This window comes from Cebus imitator, unplaced genomic scaffold (assembly GCF_001604975.1).
Source record: "Cebus imitator isolate Cc_AM_T3 unplaced genomic scaffold, Cebus_imitator-1.0 Scaffold146, whole genome shotgun sequence".
NCBI lineage: Eukaryota > Metazoa > Chordata > Mammalia > Primates > Cebidae > Cebus > Cebus imitator.
Window position 1 is genome coordinate 2414583 of NW_016107461.1, and position 17580 is coordinate 2432162.

At 34.6% G+C, this 17580-nt stretch overlaps 1 protein-coding gene across 2 annotated transcripts in view; it reads left to right on the forward strand.

Annotated features, from left to right (window-relative positions):
- The window catches only part of FAT4 (FAT atypical cadherin 4), a 167538-nt gene that overhangs the window by 94501 nt on the left and 55457 nt on the right, over positions 1 to 17580 (forward strand). For both annotated transcript variants that reach the window (XM_017542746.2, XM_017542747.2), the window contains exon 7: positions 15522 to 15702. In XM_017542746.2, the coding sequence (XP_017398235.1) occupies positions 15522 to 15702 (181 nt within the window). The remainder of the gene's footprint in view (positions 1 to 15521; positions 15703 to 17580) is intronic.

A 17580-nucleotide genomic window follows, 5' to 3' on the forward strand; every position in this document is an offset into this window, starting at 1 on the left:
AGACATCTGGTTTTAGAATAGGTTTTAGACATCCTATTTTCCAAGAATGAGTTCTCTGACAGACAATTTAAAATACGTATTCACTGTTTTGGTTCAAAAGTCAAACTGGTAGATGACATGAGAAATTTCAGAAAAAATATGGCCACTATTAGATCCCAGATGCAATGTTTTTCTCAAATTTGTAGTGTTCTAAGGGCCTGGACAATATCAATGTGTTTTAAAGAAAACATGTTTGAGAGTTTAGTTCTTTATCTCACAAATCACCTTTCCTTTGCATTTTTTTTTACCTTAGCCCAGAGATAGGTAAACTTCATCAATATGGTATGGATTGAAGTGGCAGGTTTTTAATCATGCAAACCACTCAATCTTTCAATGTGGGGGAGAGAAAACAATACTGTTTCAACTCTCATCATATTTTTATTTGTGACTGCATGGTTACAGAGTAGCACATATGGAAACTCTAACTACTCCTGCCTACTGTTTTAAATAAGCTACAACCACACTATTGTATGTGTGTGGTGTTAAAAGTTACATTACTAAATTACAAAAACAGAAAAGGGGATAATAATTGTGGCTTATTTTTCCTGTAGATCATTGCTAAAGAGACTCCAATTCCCTTACTGATGGTATGTTGCTTACCTATAACTGAAAGTACGGATATTTGGCCTTCATTATGCATTACTTAGTGTTATTTCTTGTAGAAATATATACTGTACCAACTAGAAACTCATAGGAAGCTAACACATTCACCCGGTAGAGTAATGCAGATACCACTACATGGTTTAAAGGAGAGTTTTCTCTAAAGTCCTTCTTATGGGTTAGGCATTCTCTTCCTAAGTAGCCTTCCTTACAAGAGTTTGCCTTACCATTTTCTCATATGTGCAATAAATAAAATAATGTCTTAAATGTAGTAAGTTGCAGGAAATTTTCAGAGAAACTAGAAGAGTATACTTTAAAAAATTAATTCAGATAACTAATTTAGAAATGAACATATGTCCTAGAGCTAAATACATAGTCTTTATAGTTAAACCTCAATTCACATCCTACCTCTGACATTTGCCAGCTGCATGACCTTAAACTTTCTTATTCCTTCATGTTTGTATCTATGAATGGAAATGCTAATATCTATGCGAAAGTTTATCAACTAGATAAAAAGAATGGCTTATTTTAGCCATTAAGGTCAGTCAGCATGTTTGCTAGACATCTCAAGCTTAGTAAGGCCAAAGAAACACTTTTGAATTCTTTTCACCTCCCTACCTTAAATGAATTGCTCTCTGTCCACCATTTCACAATTGCTTAAGGCAAACCTTGTTATTATTCTTCATTCCTCTTCCTCTGTATACCATATCCAACAAATTCATTAACAAGTAGACTCAGCTTCAAAAATGTCCAAAACTGTCCTGCATTTATCCACTTTTATTTACCACCAATACTACCTCCTTAGTCTAAGCTAGGGGTGGTATATGATAGCTTTCTAACTGCCTATCTTTTCTCCTGCATGGTGTGTTACCCAAGAGGCAACAGGTGAAATTTTAAAACTATAAATTCGATCATCATACCCTATTTCTTGCATAGAAACCCTGCAATGCTTTCTAAGAATAAAATTTAAATGCCTTACCATTGATTACATGGCATTAAATAATCTGGTCTCTGTCCATTTATCCAAACCCCTCCACCACCACCAGCTGCCACCTTTATTTTAAGCCAGCATGGTGCGGTGGCCCCAGCTCACCCTTTGTCTCCTCTCAGTTCTGCATTTAGTATTATCACATTATCAGATTGCAATTGTCCAACATATTTACACCATGGAAATCAGTATATGCTTTGAATCTAGTTGGCCTGTTTCTTGAAAGCAGTTCCTATATATTTACTGCATACTGCCAATGTCAACCAACCCATCAGGCTTCCTTACAAATGCCAACTTTTCTGCCACATTGGCCTTTTGCACTTGTAGTTCTCTCTGCCTGGAGTTTTCTACTCTATAGCCAGCTGTTTGGCTGGTGGAGGACAAGGGCACTGGTGTCATGGTCATTTTGTCATTATTTTAGATAAAATGTCAGCTTCTCAGAGAGGACTTATCTGACCACCAATGTTATGTTTGCCCTTGCCCTCTCCCTAGTGCCACTCCATCAACTTACCTTTGTGATTTCTTAACACAGATTGCTATCTCAAATCGTACTCTTCTACATAATATATATGAGTACGTAGAGCCTGTTTACGTTATCCATCTCTATCAGATTTCCAGAGAAAGTAAACTTCCTAAGTCTTATTCAAAATGAGATTCCCAGAAACGCTAAGAACAAGACCTGCAACATAATTGGTGCTTAATAAATATTTGTCGATTGAGTGAGTTATATTTGTTGAATAATGATAGTTATAACTTGAAAGACAACCTATTATTTTAATATGCAACTGTGATTTCTATTTATTTAACATACTTATATTTAGTTTATTGTTATATATTCATTGCTTATAGATTTTTTTAAAGAATCTTCCAAAAGAAAAAAGTGCTTTCATTTTTAACTCATGGCTGAAATTCCAGAAGTTTTTGCTACATTGGCTGTGGTCATTCAAATTGACCTCTGTTTTGAAAAGCAGCACAAGTGTTTAAGGCTTTGTGGTGTTTAGTGTGATGTGATAAATTGCAGTCATATGTAAGGACCCAGTGAAGCATTTTATGGCTTTAATTCTGTTTCAAGTGCTTAAAATACTGCTTGAGCTATATTCTCATGACTTTCCCCTGAACCTTCTGGCTCTGATTCAATTCTGTTATCTATTAGAAATTTATAGACAGGTCTTATTGCTACACTGTGCTTTACTCTCCACCTTTTCTTAGTATGATTCATAAGATCGAATTCAAATCTTCAAGAGCAGAAACTACATGCTTTTGAACAGTTTTCTCATTTGGCAATTCTTTTATACCTGGGATTCCCAAAACAAAGACTTGTGAATCTTCCATAGCTCCCAAATACCCAAGCACCTTCTAAACACATGTGGCAATTAGTTTCACCAGCTTAAATATAAGGGCCCATCATTTCACATCAACTTAATATGAAAAGTTTGCTTGTTTTAAATTTTCTTATGGAAATGTTTGTGTTCAAATGAACTATTCCAACAGAAGTACATTTATGCAAGTAATTTGACCAGATCTTTTAGCATTTTTTTTTAACTCAAGATGAGCTTATGCCCTCAAAAATAAATTTAAATGATGTGAGATATTAATATCTGCCACTACTCTTTCAGGGAACTGATTTAGTGTGTGAGAATGCAGTAAAGCGAACTGCTATGACAGTTTAGGGATGCTACAGTTATATTCAGGATGGTCTTGGAGGAGTTTTTGCAGGAGTTTTGGAGGAGTTTTTAAAGAAAGCTACATAGGAAAAAAATTCTAAATTAGAGAAATCTAACATTAAGTGACGACTTTTTGGCCAGAAGTTTTCTTGGAGATAAGTCAGTCAACTTCCTTTATTTTCCAGATAAGAAAATTGAAGCCTGGGATAGATAAGCAGTGTACCAGAACTTACAGACCCAGGAAGTAGTAAAGTCAAGTATAAGATCCAGAATTTCTGCCTTTCAACTAAGTTCATGCTCATCTACATCATATTTGTTAAATATTTTTAAAGAAATCAGGATATTCTTTAAAATATATTGCTGACTCTCTCCATGATATAGACTTACAAAATGCAATTTTAAAAATCGTTTCTTCTTATAGGTTATTCATTTCACTTTCATAAATGAAACGTTCAACTGCTATTTTTCTTTTCCGAATAAATAAATGTGTGAAAACATTTTTAAGTGAAGCCAAATTAAGTGGAAGCAGTAATTTCAATATTGATATTTTGAAAGCAAGCTTAAATTTAGACATTGTTCAAATTTAATTGCTAAATAAAGAAGATATAAAGAGTTTATTAGGCTTTATGCCTAAAAGATGATAATATTGGTAATTATCACTACCAATTATCATTTTGCATTAATTACAATCGAACTATGGTGCTAATTTAATTCACCTTATAAGTAAGTTCTGATTACAGTTGATGTGGTTTGGGGGTGTCCCTACCAAATCTCATCTTAAATTGTGGTTTCTATAATCCCCATGTGTCATGGGAGGGACCCATGGAAGTTATTGAGTCATAAGGCAGTTACCTCCATGCTGTTCTCCTGATAGTGAGTGAGTTCTTACAAGATCTAATGGATTTATAAGGGGCTTTTCCCCCTTTGCTTAGCACTTCTCTCTCCTGCCGCCATGTGAAGAAAGACATGATTGCTTCCCCCACCACTGTGATTATAAGTTTCCTGAGACCTTCGCAGCCATGCCAAACTGTGGGTCAGTTAAACCTCTTTCCCATGTCTCGGATATGTCTTTATTAGCAGCTTTAGAGCAGACTAATATAGGTTACTGATATCACAGAGAATAAGGCACTGCTGTAAAGATACCCAAAAATATGGAAGTGACTTTGGAATCCAGTAACCAGCAGAGACTGGAACAGTTTGGAGGGCTCAGAATAAGAGAGAAAAATATTGGGAAGTTTGGAACTTCCTGCAGGCTTGTTGAATGGCTTTGACCAAAATGCTGAGGTGGTATGGGCAATGAAGTCCAGGCTGAGGTGGTCACAGATGGAGATGAGGAACCTCTTTGAGACTGGAGCAAAAGTCACTCTGACTATGCAAAGAGACTGGCAGCATTCTGCCCCAGCCCTAGAGATCTATGGAAATTTAAACTTATGAGAGATGATTTAAGGTATCTGTCAGAAGAAATTTGTAAGTGACAGTGCATTCAAGAAGAAGGAGAGCATACAAGGTTGGGAAATTCGCAGCCTGACATTGCAGTAGAAAAGAAAAAAACATTTTCTGAGAAATTCAAGCCCACTGGAGAAATTTGTGTAAATAACCAGGAGCCAAATGTTAATCAACAAGACAATGGGGAAAATGTCTCCAAGGCGTGTCAGAGATCTTCTTGGCAACCTTACCTATCACAGGTCTGGAGGCCTAGGAGGGAAAAAATGGTTTCCTTGGCTGGGCCCAGGGCACCTCTGCTGTGTAAAACCTAGGGATGTAGTGCCCTGCATCCCACTCGCTCTAGCCATGGCTAAAAGGGGCCAAGGTATGACTTAGGCTGTTGCTTCAGAGGGTTAAAACCCCAAGCCCTGGCAGTTTTCACATAGTATTGAGCCTGCAGGTACATGGAGGTCAACAAGTGAGGTTTGGGAACCTCAGCCTAAATTTCAGAGGTTGTATGGAAACACCTGGATGCCCAGGCAGAAGTTTTCTGCAAGGGCAGATCCCTCATGGAGACCTTCTGCTAGAGCAGTGTGAAAGGGAAATGTGGGAATGGAGCCCCCACACAGAGTCCCTACTGGGGTACTGCCTCATGAAAATGTGAAATGACAGCCACCATTTTCTAGACCCCGGAATAGTAGATTAGCCGACAGCTTGCAGCTGTGTACCTGGAAAAGCTGCAGGCACTCACCACCAGCTGGTGAAGGCAGCTGGGAGTGTGGCTGTACCCTGCAAAGCCACAGGGGCGGAGCTGCCCAAAACCATGGGAGCCCACCTCTTACATCAGCATGCCCTGGATGTGAGACATGGAGTCAAAGGAAATCATTTTGGAACTTTGAGTTTTGACTGCCCCACTGGATTTTGGACTTTTTGGGATCTGTAACTCCTTCATTTTGGCCAATTTCTCCCATTTGGAATGTGTGTATTTACCCAATGCCTGTACCCCATTGTATCTATGAAGTAACTACTTTACTTTTGATTTTATAGGCTTATAGGTGGAAGGGATGTGCCTTTTCTCAGATGAGACTTTGGACTTGGACTTTTGAGTTAATGCTGAAATAAGTTAAGACTTTGGGAGACTGTTGGAAAGGCATGATTGTGTTTTGAAATGTGAGGACATAAGATTTGAGAGGGTCCAGGGACGGAATGATATGGTTTGACTGTGTCCCCACCCAAATCTCATTTTAAGCTGAAGTTCCTGTAATCCCCACATGTCCTGAGAGGGAGCCATTGAGAGGTAATTGAATCATGGGGTCAGTTACCTCCATGCTCTTCTCCTGATATTGAGTTCTCAGGAGATGTGATGGATTTAGTCTGCACATTTCATTCTTCTCTCTCCTGCTGCCTTGTGAAGGACATGTTTGCTTTAGGTTCTGTCATGATTGTGTGTCTCGAGTCCTCCTAAGCTCTGTGTAACTGTTTGTCAATTAAGCCTCTTTCTTTTGGAAATTGCCCAGTCCTGGCATGTATTTATATCAGTGTGAGAACAAATTAATACAGTCAGTGAGACTATTTCACTTTTATGGGCTTATTGATATGTAAAAGTCTCTTTATATTGTTTCTTCAAAAAAATGTTTCCAGAGCTCTCTACTCCAGATTTTCTTCTAGGTCCTGAAGATATGCTGGTGAAGAGGACTCTGTCCTTATATAGCTTACATTACAATCATAAAAATAGTAAAAAATAAACAATATATTACATAGATTGGGAGTGTTAGGAAACGATGTAGTTAATTAAGCAGATTAACTGGCTAGAGAATGTTAAGTAGTTACATATTTTACCCATTTTGAAAGTTGAATTTTTGGACTTGATGATGGAATCAGAAATATAGGAAGCTTAAAAAAGACATGAATCCTGCGTGAGTCCTAGAATATTGGGATGAGAAATTTGGAGATGGGGAGAAAAAATATTAAAGGGCAAATTACCAAGACTTAGTTTTTGGACATATTACATTTGAAATAGTATAGCTAATTGAGATGTCAAGTAGAAAGTTAAATATAAAAGTTTAGTTCTCAGGGAAGACATTCAAGTAGAGCTATATCTTAGGAAGTCATAAACATTAGATGATATTCATTCTATGCACACTTAGTGCTTGTAAGTTCCGGAATATGTACTATATTATCTCATTTAGTCTCACAACAACTGTGTAAGTTAGACACTAGTATCTCAATTTTATGGGTTTATAAAACAACCAACAAAAACTTATATTATAAAAGCTAAACAACCTGTAGTTTCCATTCAACTGTTTGTCAGTGAGGCCAATCCACTTATTACGTGATGATTTCTTAACAATTATTTATCAACTCCCAAATGTCAGGTTTTCTACCATATTCTGTTTTATACAAATTATAAACATAGTTTATACAAATTTCTTCTCTTTTGATTAAATTTTATTTTTATATTAAAGAGAACATTGGTTTAGGGAGTAAAAAATCTTGCAGTTCTTTGTAAGTAAAATACCTGGTAAAGTCATAATATTCATAAATTAGAAAGCACAGCATCACTCTTCTCAAGAAATAAAAGGTTGTATATTCAAGGGTTTTGTAAATTATAAAGTGCAAAGCAAATGTTAGATACTATACTATGAATATACAGTACATATGTTACCCTGCATAGACAATACAGTCAGTTGGGCTGTATGTTTGCATTGAATTTGGGGGGTAGGAGATTGATCTGTCCACAAATTAAAAATGTTATTCTTTATAGAAAATTCAGTCTTTTATACTAAAGGGATATAGAGATTCTGGTTCTAGATTTGGCACTAAAGTTTAGTTATGAAGCATTTATGTGTCAGCATAAATAACAGATCTTCTAGGAACAGTTTTTTATTAGAATTTCTAATTAAGGGCATTTATCATCCAACTGAAAGGGAATAAATTTTATTTTTATGCAGGGATTGAAAATTGCTTTTTAATGGAGGGAAAACAAGCTGTTTTTGCAAAGTTAATGGTAAAAGGTAAAAGGTCTGATCATCATGCTTTATTTTATTGGTGAGCACCTGATAACATTTTGAATTAACACTGTTCCATTATTTAGTTGAAGCCGGTCATTGCATTATAAATGACTCTGTAATCAAGAGAGAAATCAGAGTTGTGTAATATGTCATTTTACATCTGAAGATCACATTTTGTCAATATTATTTGTGGGAATGTATGATAGAAAAGTTTGCCTTGTCTGTTACAATGAACATTTTTAATAATGAAAATTGCGTGAAAACTTTTAAGGCCCCAATAATTTCATAAATAAAATAGTGCTAGAGTTGCCTTCAATTATCAGAAATGAAATGCATTTAACTTAATTTTATTTTTGATTTTAGGGCAGCTTTACTTATTTCCATTAAAGCATTTGTCATAGATGGGAATCTTGTTTCCAAAGTTGACAATTGGTTATTGTTTTAATTCCTCTTACTTCTAGCAGACTTTGTATGATGTTTGTTAGTAATCCAAGTATTATTCTAAATCATTTATTTAAATAGCATTCTTTTAAATCAGCTACTCTTCAGTTAGAAAAAAACATTTCTACCTAGAATTTCATTTGTGTTTTCTCAATATAAAACTCAAAAAATTTTATTTCAAAAATTTTGTTTAATAAGAGGTAGAATTGCCAACAGGTTTCATAGAATTGAAATTTGATAAAACAGTTTCAGTCTATTATTCATTTACTCCATGTAAACCATAAATCTGAGTATAAAAAGGAAATTAAATTTTGAAATAGCAATAAACTATGTTTAAAATTTATGCTAAAATTTATATAAACTGAATAATAAAGATTATATAAAATCAAAACCAACATGATTTCATTATGAGGATTCTATCCTTTCCAAAAAAGTTCTCTAATTTTACATTTTTAAAACAATCCTTTTTAAAGCTTATTTTGATTAGTATCCATAAACATGTAATTTGATATTTTCACTCAGGAGGCAGGCAGAGGTAGGTTGAGTTTAGAATTAGGTGGTAGCCTCTAGTATTTCAGAGTTTAAATATCTGTGTTGAGAATTTGGGTTTCTTTAATGTCCTCTAAATAGTTATTCCCCATAATGTGCTTTTGTAGGCATTAAATATTTAGTTATTATTGTATTTTATTTTATAATTTTTTAAAATTGTGATAATATATACCTAATATTATATTTATCTTTTTAATGATTTTAAGTACATGGTTTAGTGATTAAGTATATTCACTTTGTTGTGCAATTTTTCATTGACATTGTCAAACATTACTAAATTGATTATTTTAGTTTTACTTCTTGCCTATATTTAGTATATAATTTATCTTAAAGAAATAACTGTTTATGATAGAATCATATTCAAAAATAATGAAAAAAATCAGGGGATACTTAAGTGTGTATATATCTAATTTATATAAACATATGTATAGGACTAGATAACAGCAATACATTATTTTTAAAATAGAATTTTAAAAATACAGAGCTGTTGGTAATATTTAAAATGTTACATACTTATTTGTTTTGTGTAGTTTTTTTTGTATTTAAATTACATCTAACTACATCATCTTCAGTGCTAAAATAGGATGGCTGAATTTCAATACATTTTTAGTGAAGGGCTTATTACTGTGAGAAAAATGAGTTTACTTCATGGGAAAAAAATAAACTAGAACTTTATTACGACAAACACACACCTAGTCAGGGGACCCATTAACCAAATATTTAATGTCAAGAAAGAAATCAGCTTTGTTGAAAAGCAACAGAATTAAGTTAAGCAAAAATTCTATTTCTGTTGAATAGCTTTTTTGTTTCAGAGAAGTATTTTTAATTTATAGGTGCTAACATAAAAAATATAATCATCCTGACATTTGAACTTTAGTCATTTAAACTCATTCCTTACACTTTTTATTTGTGTATTTTCTGATAGAGAAGTTACATGAAACTTTTTCGTTTTAAAATCTTATTTTAAGTTTTAGGCTGGGTGCAGTGGCTCACGCCTATAATTCCAGCACTTTTGGAGGCTGAGGCAAGAGATCACTTGAGGTCAGGAGTTTGAGACTGTCCTGGCCAACATGGTGAAACCCAGTCTCTACTAAAAATACAAATATTTAGCCAGTTACGGTGGCACGTGCCTGTAATTCCAGCTACTTGGGAGGCTGAGGCAGGAGAATCTCTTGAACTCGGATGGTGGAGGTTGCAGCGAGCTGAGATTAAGCCACTGCACTCCACCCTGGGCAACAAGAGCAAAACTCATCTCTGAAAAAAAAAACAACTTACTTTAAATTTTCTTGAACTACATTTGATATATTTAAGCTGATTAAGCTACCAGTCTTAAAGGCAATGCTATGCTAGTTATTAAACTGTATAAGTCTCTCTCTCTCCCCTGCTTCACCCCACCCCACCCCCGCCATGTGTGTGCGTGTGCACAATTTGGTTTCTGTAAACTTTAAGATATGCCATTCAGAATTTGGGTTTTCTTTTTGGTTATTTTCTCTAAAAACTGAAGAAGATTTTTATCACTCTATCCATGTTTATCTTATATTTATATATATAGGAATACATATATGCATACATATGTACACACAATATATACAACTTTATAAATTTAAATTTGAAATTCTTTTCATCTTACTACAAATTTTAATTAGGATTTTGACTTTTAATTGGAGTTCAGACTTCTAATTTAAATATCCACTACATCCTCCTAACCTCTACAATTACAAGTTTCTGAGACCTTGACTTTTAAATTTATTTATATATTTTACCCCTTTCATTGGTTCACTATCCTCTATCAGGAGCTCGTGTCATTATATCCTGCCTCTTCTTTGTGCCTGTATCTGGTTCTCATAAATCAATCCCAGATGAGATTGAACAATTTTGCCCTATTACGCCACTACCTATATAATTCATCATTATCAGATCTATTTGAGCTAAACACTGGCCCTAGTATTCTGATCCTTCTCATGGGATTCAGGTTTAATTGGGACCTTCTGTTTCTAAGTAGTATACTATCTGCAAAACTTTGACCTTTGTCTGTAGTCTTGTTCTCTGACCCCCGCCTTAGGCCAAATCCCAGATGATAAGACTATAGTCCTAGATTGTATATTTCTAGAAGTGTTCAATCATGTAATCACTAGACCAGGTTTTCATGGATAAAATTAGAGAAAGAGTTAATACAGACAGCATCTGCAATAAAAGTAGCATAGTTTTATCTGAGCTTAATTAACTTAGAAACTTTTTTTTTAAATAATTCAAAATTGGCTCTCTATTGTGGCTAAATGTAAATTGGTTAAGTTCTTTGGGTCTTGAATTGTTTAACAAAATTAAATAAGAATACCTACTTTATGGAATCTTTACATTAAATGAGTAATGCATATATAAAATATGTATAGATTTGGTATCAAATGTGTTCAACAAAATATGTATGTATATATATGTACCCATATTTCAACCTATATATAAATATGCGGGCAAGGTTTACAGATAGTAATTCTGATTTCAGTTTTTCACATCTAATGTTGAGGCTCTGCAGTAACTTGCAAGAGGAAACCAACAAATAGGCAGTTGGAACTGATAGCCAGAAAGCCTTGGACTGAAGATAAAGTAATAGTAAACATTGTGCAGCATTTCAAATAGGATATATCCACTACATGCTGGGAAACAGTAATACTCCAGACGACCTCTCCACACAGTTAGAAGGAAGGGTTAAAATCAAGCAAACACATAAACAGAGAAAAGCATAAAAAAAACACAGCTTCTTCATTCAGTTAGCACGTAAAGGGAGATCTGTGCCAAGATCTGTGGTCACCAAGGACTAGGGAGTTTGTGTCACTCATCTGGCACAAATGCAGTGAAAATAAGATTCACTTGAAATTAAGGGACATTCCACTTTTTTCCCTTGATTTCATTTTTCTGAGTAAAGCTGAAAGGCAGTGACTTCTGGAGGTTATACATCAGTCAACAAGCAAGAGGTCGGAGTGGGATGGAGGTTGGTAAGCCTCATTCACAAGAATAATTGTCAAATATATATGAGGCAGGACTCAAATTTCAGGTTAGTTAAATATCAGTAAAAGACTTAGAAATTTAGAACAAAGTTTCTGAAAGGTTTCTTAGGAAAAACTAACCAGACTGTGTGCACAACAAGAAAGTTGAGACAGTTGCAGAGATTGTACTTTACTTTTCTTGAGGTAGGAAAAACATAAGAAGAGAACTCCAAGTGCTTATGAAGTGGATTGTGGGTGATAATAAGGGAAGAAAAAGGGGACTCTGGAGAAGGTTCTTGGCTTGAAAATCCCCTGTGTAGATGTAGAATCACCTACGGGGCTGATTGTGGCTTGAGGATCCTCTGCCAGTGTTGCGGATCCTCCACTAATCTTGAGGATCAACGAATGATCCTCAAGCCAGAACTGTCTGTTGTCACTTGTGTGCTTTGAAAATCATCTGGAAAAATGAGATGATATTCTTTGGTATGAGGACAGTGAGATTGAACTTGATGTAAATTTTCCTGGATAAACAGGGTTTGTTTTTTCCCCACATCCCCCGTTTGCTTACTAACTCAGAAAATGTATCTACCACAATATATGGTTTATAGACAAAGAAATAAATCACATGTTCTTGAACAAATGAGTCAGTCATAATTTAATGTGGTTTTCTTTATGTGTGTCACCAGATACTTTAGAATATCAAATATCAACATGATATTTTAACTAACTTCCAGTTACTTATTTTGTTAATAAGTTTAGGTATTGTGAATAGAGCACAATGCTTATACCAGAAATGTACAGATCTTTCTTGAAATCTCAATGTAAATCTTAAAATTTCATATTTAAAAATGCCCAGTTTACTATGTCTTCCATAAAACTGGATGCTTAGAGCACTAAATGTCTTATGTTTTTTTTTTTTTTTTGCTGCAAATTAATCATTGAGATGAATTATTATTCAAAATATCTTCCCGAATAATGTAAGATTGAGTTGAATCCTGACAGCTGTAACACAGAAAACTATATAATAAAAAATAGACCGTTTATATCCATTTCTGTGGGATTTTTCGTCTCTAGAACAAGTACAAGAAAAACAATGAATATCATGGAATATAATTTAACTATGTGCTAGGTAAAGTCCTAAGCACATTACATTCTTATCAATACCTCTTTGGGGTTGAGTCTATTACTATTCTCATTTTGCAGATGAAGACTGATTTTTAGTGAGTAGAATAAAATATCAGTAAAAGAGATTAAAGAACCCTGCATCTCCTCTTATCCTTTGTCTCTCTGGAACCTTGATTTATGTATCCCCTCTTTCAGTTTCTCTCTCTCTTCCATGTCACCCCCTTTTGCTCACACAAATGCACACACACACATTCGCTAGATAATTTTTGTTTTATGCAACTGGTGGGAACCCTACTAACATTTTTCAGATCATTAACTTCCATTTCATAAAATTGTGTATAGTGAAACACACATTCAAGAAATGTAAGCCAAACATTGGTACTCAACAATACACCCCAAAATATTTATTTTAGCCTTAATATATTGCTCATGAGAAATTTAAAATCTATGCCACGATTATTGTGCCCAAATGCCCCACAAACTTACGGTGGCCAGTAGCGAAGCTCCCTCTCTGTTGGGTCTTCTCTCCACCTCCTGCCTGGTGCTCTCATAGGCTCAGTGACACACTGCTTGTTCAGATCCCCAGAGCAGCACAGGGAGCAGCGCTGTTCCCCCTACCGGCAGTACCTTCCAGCTGCTTGTCAGTGGTAAAGACTCCAGGGCTACTTTCCATGAGTCACATCTCAGTGACATTCCTCACTAGGACTGTGACCTTGAAAAAGCTACTTAAACTTTCTAAATTTGAGTTTACTCATATACAAAATGGAGATGACAGCAGTACTGATTTAAGAGGATTAGATAAGAGAGTTCATGTAAACTTCTTAAACCAGTGCATGCATATCTAAGGACTAAACAAATATTTACTGTTATTGATATTTCTTTTAATATGTTGCATGGAATTTTTAGCCTTATTTGCTGTGCTTCTACATTGTATTCTACTTTCATATCTATTTTGCTGTGTGTGTGAAATATTTGATACATAATCTTACCATTATTTACAGTAAGCAAGTACTAAAAAGTCATTAACTTTTTTAAGTTCATGGTTCATTATGCATATAACCAATATATTGAGGGCTATTTTTTCCCTTTAATGTAAAATCAAACACTAATAGGTAAGATTTCTGCAGTCATGAATTTTACGCTAATTTTTTAGATATTTCTAGATGTCAATTTTTTTGACTGTTTGAATGTTAATTTAAATGAAATGCTTATATAAAATATATATATATGTATATATGGCAATAATTATCAGTGTGCCCTGTAAATTTAATTGCATCATTTTCTGGTAGGTATCATGCTTCTTTATTGTGCTCTGTTCAACTAGTCATACACATTCTCTCATCTAACCTAGAATGTAAGCTTACTATATAAAGAAAAAACATAACAGGTCTCCAAAACCATTCCATTCCATAATTTCCCTGTCTGTTGATTTTGGTTCTTGTACATACACCTGAGTATAAAAGCTGATTGGTACTACGCCACGAGTAGTTACAATCTAAGAACATAAATAAATGATTGAATAGTGGTAAAGGAAATACCAGCAAATTACCCAATCATTAGAAAATAATATTGTAAGATTGAGAATCTCAATAACGTTCTGTGCTAATAAGAGCATTCCATAAAAATTTTACAAATAAATAAATGAATGTCTTCATTTACAGAATATTGAATGATAAAGTTAAGGATAATGTAAATGTCATATTAAGGAAAATAACTTTGTTGAAAGTGAAGTATTTTAAGCAGAAAAGGAGAGTATCTGGGGCTTTCTTTTATTTTATATAAATGCAGTTAAATGGATCTTCATTATTTCTATTTAGAAGAGTTTGAGCTTGAAAAAACTGTTTTGAAAACACAACCAAAGGCAGATAATTTGCCTTTCAGATATGGGGACAACCCACAGATTCCAACCAACATGGCATCTAGCCTTCACCACAAAATGAGTCTGCTAACTTTGTGTAGTACAGATAGTGTAGCCCAAGCGTTTGGCAAATGTTGGGTTTTCACTATATATTGATAACAGAGCTGGAACAGGAAATAAAAATGAATCATTTCACATTACATTGAATTTTAAATAGAAGCAGCACAAATGATTCTGGGTTAGCTCATCATTATAAAGTTATTATAGCACGTGCAACATAACACTTTTGAGATATAATTTGAAGCTTCTTTTTTTTCTCCCACTAACAGGTGTTGATTAGTATGGGAAAGGGATTTAAATACCTCAGAGACACTGGAATTTGTGATAGTTAACAATGATAGTCACAGCTGAGAGTCCGGTTTTTAACATTGCCTTGTTAGTTGGCCAGCTCTCCCATGCCTGTGGGTATTCTTTAAATCTGGTTTTGCGCTATTTTAATGTAATTTCAGAGAAATTACTGGCAGGGCCTCTTTTGTGGCATTCAAATGATATTGTTGTGTTCTACATTGTTGAATCAGCACCTTTAAAATAGAATAAGAGCATGATATATGCTTTTTTTGTGCAGAGTTCCTAGGAAAGAGCTCAAATTCTAGTTAACAAATGAAAATACTTTTCTTGTAACAAAATTAAAAATCGCTCAATAACTTATGTGCTCAGAAATTTTTTTTTGAGGTTTCCTAAATTCTCTTTAGAATTTCTGTCTACAGCTCATTATTGTTAAATTTGTTATTCTTTGTTTTCATTTATAAGCATTGAGACTTGATTTTCTTTTCTTTTTAGGATCCCCTGCCTTGACCGGAACTGGAACAATCAATGTCATAGTAGATGATGTGAATGACAATGTCCCCACATTTGCCAGTAAAGCGTATTTCACAACAATTCCTGAGGATGCACCAACTGGAACCGATGTTTTATTGGTAAATGCCTCAGATGCTGATGCTTCCACAAATGCAGTTATAAGGTCAGTATGTTTTCCTTTGTAAAGTTTGGCCATTTTCTCATTAAACATTAGTTTTTGGGTGACATGAATATAATGTTTTATTCAAATGAACGTTATATTAAGACATATCTTATTCTTGTTATCTATTGCTGAAAACCAACAATTTGTAAAATGAGGATTCAAATAGTAAACATTTTACTTATTACTCTAACAAACAATTTATTTAACTTATTTTATTTTATTTTATTTATATTTTATCATATTTCATGGTTTTGTAGTTTGGGACTACAGTGGGTGCTGCTTCTGTCTCATGGGGTTGTCTGGTGTGACTTTGCGATATTCACATGCTGACTGAATGATCTGGAGGGCCCAAGATGACTTTGTATGCCTGCTGCCATGGCAGGGTTGGTTGGAAGGCTTGGGATCATGTAGGACCATTCTGTCCTCAGGTAGTCTCAGAACTTCCTGTTGTGGTTCTTTAGCAAGGTAGTTGGACTTTTTACATGGTGGTTCTCAACTCCAATAGCCACAAGTGAAAGCTCCCAGAACTCTCAAAGTTCAGACCCAGATGTGCCATAGCAGCACTTGTATAATACGCTGTTGGTCAAAGCAGTGATGACCAGCCCAGATTCACTGTGAGGAGAAACATGCATTACTCATGGATTGGGAAAATGTTAAATAATTTTGACTATTTTAACCCACTAGTGGCCCCAGTAAGAATATTTGTGTTTTCTTCATTTAGTAAATATATTTTATTTTGCTTAAATCCTCTTAAAATGGAGAACAGAAATATGATAACTTGTTCAGAAAGGATGTGAAAGCAATTGAGTTGCAATGTTTTATTGACCTAGCTTGTTGCCTTCTTCCATATCTATATTAAACTATAAGAAATGAGTATTTCCAAATATTCTAGAGAAAAACTAACAGACATAAATATTTTATACCCCTCCTCCACTTCATATTTTATACCCCTCATCCTCTTTCTATAAGCTGGTATTAGGTAAATTAAAGTAGGTTAGATGGCTATGACAGTAATGGATCAGAAGACAAAGTTTGAGGCGTTAAGAATTATCAGCTATATGTAACATATATACTGATTTGGTAATGATTTGATTAATGTCTTATTTTGTTGGTCATTTTCAATTTTCTTTTAACAAAATCATTTTGGAAAACTGGCTTTTAACACACAAATTTTAAAGAGCACATTCAGACCATAATACTTGGCCTCTCTAAGGAATTGAATGACCTTTAAGCTGAAAGGACTGAGCTGTGGGATGGAAGTAAGCTCATTGTTTTATCTAAGAAAGTCAGCATGTCTAGACCACAGTGAGAAAGGAGTCAGCGTGGGAGGCAGGGGCCAAATCATGCAGGCCATATAAGGGCTTCTAAGTCATGATATATAATTGGGTTTTCAAATTTGCCTTTAGACAAGAAACTACTGGGAAGTTTGAAACAGAAGAGACACATAAACTGGTCTACCTTTGGATGGAATCTGATGAGGCAGGACTGTAGAGAGAGGGTTTATGGAGAGAAACCAGTGACACCATTTAGGCACTAGTTAATAAAGTTATTCCAAGTAGATTAACATTGGACTTATGTGGAAAAATGAAAATTGAGCAAATAGATTTGGGGAATACCTTTGAAACTAGATGTGAGATCAAATGAAAGAGAGAAATCAGAATCATTTACTAAGTTTTCCACTCAAGCACCTAGGCAGATCATGATATCATGATACCATTTACTGAAATGGGTAGCATTGAAGGAGAGATAGTTTTGGGAGAAATCAGAAATATTTTATTTGAATACAATTTCAGATGACTGTTATTCATTCATTTGGAGATATCAGTTAGGAAGTTGGGAATATGAGTGTGTAGCTTAGGGTTGGAGTCAGGGCTGGAT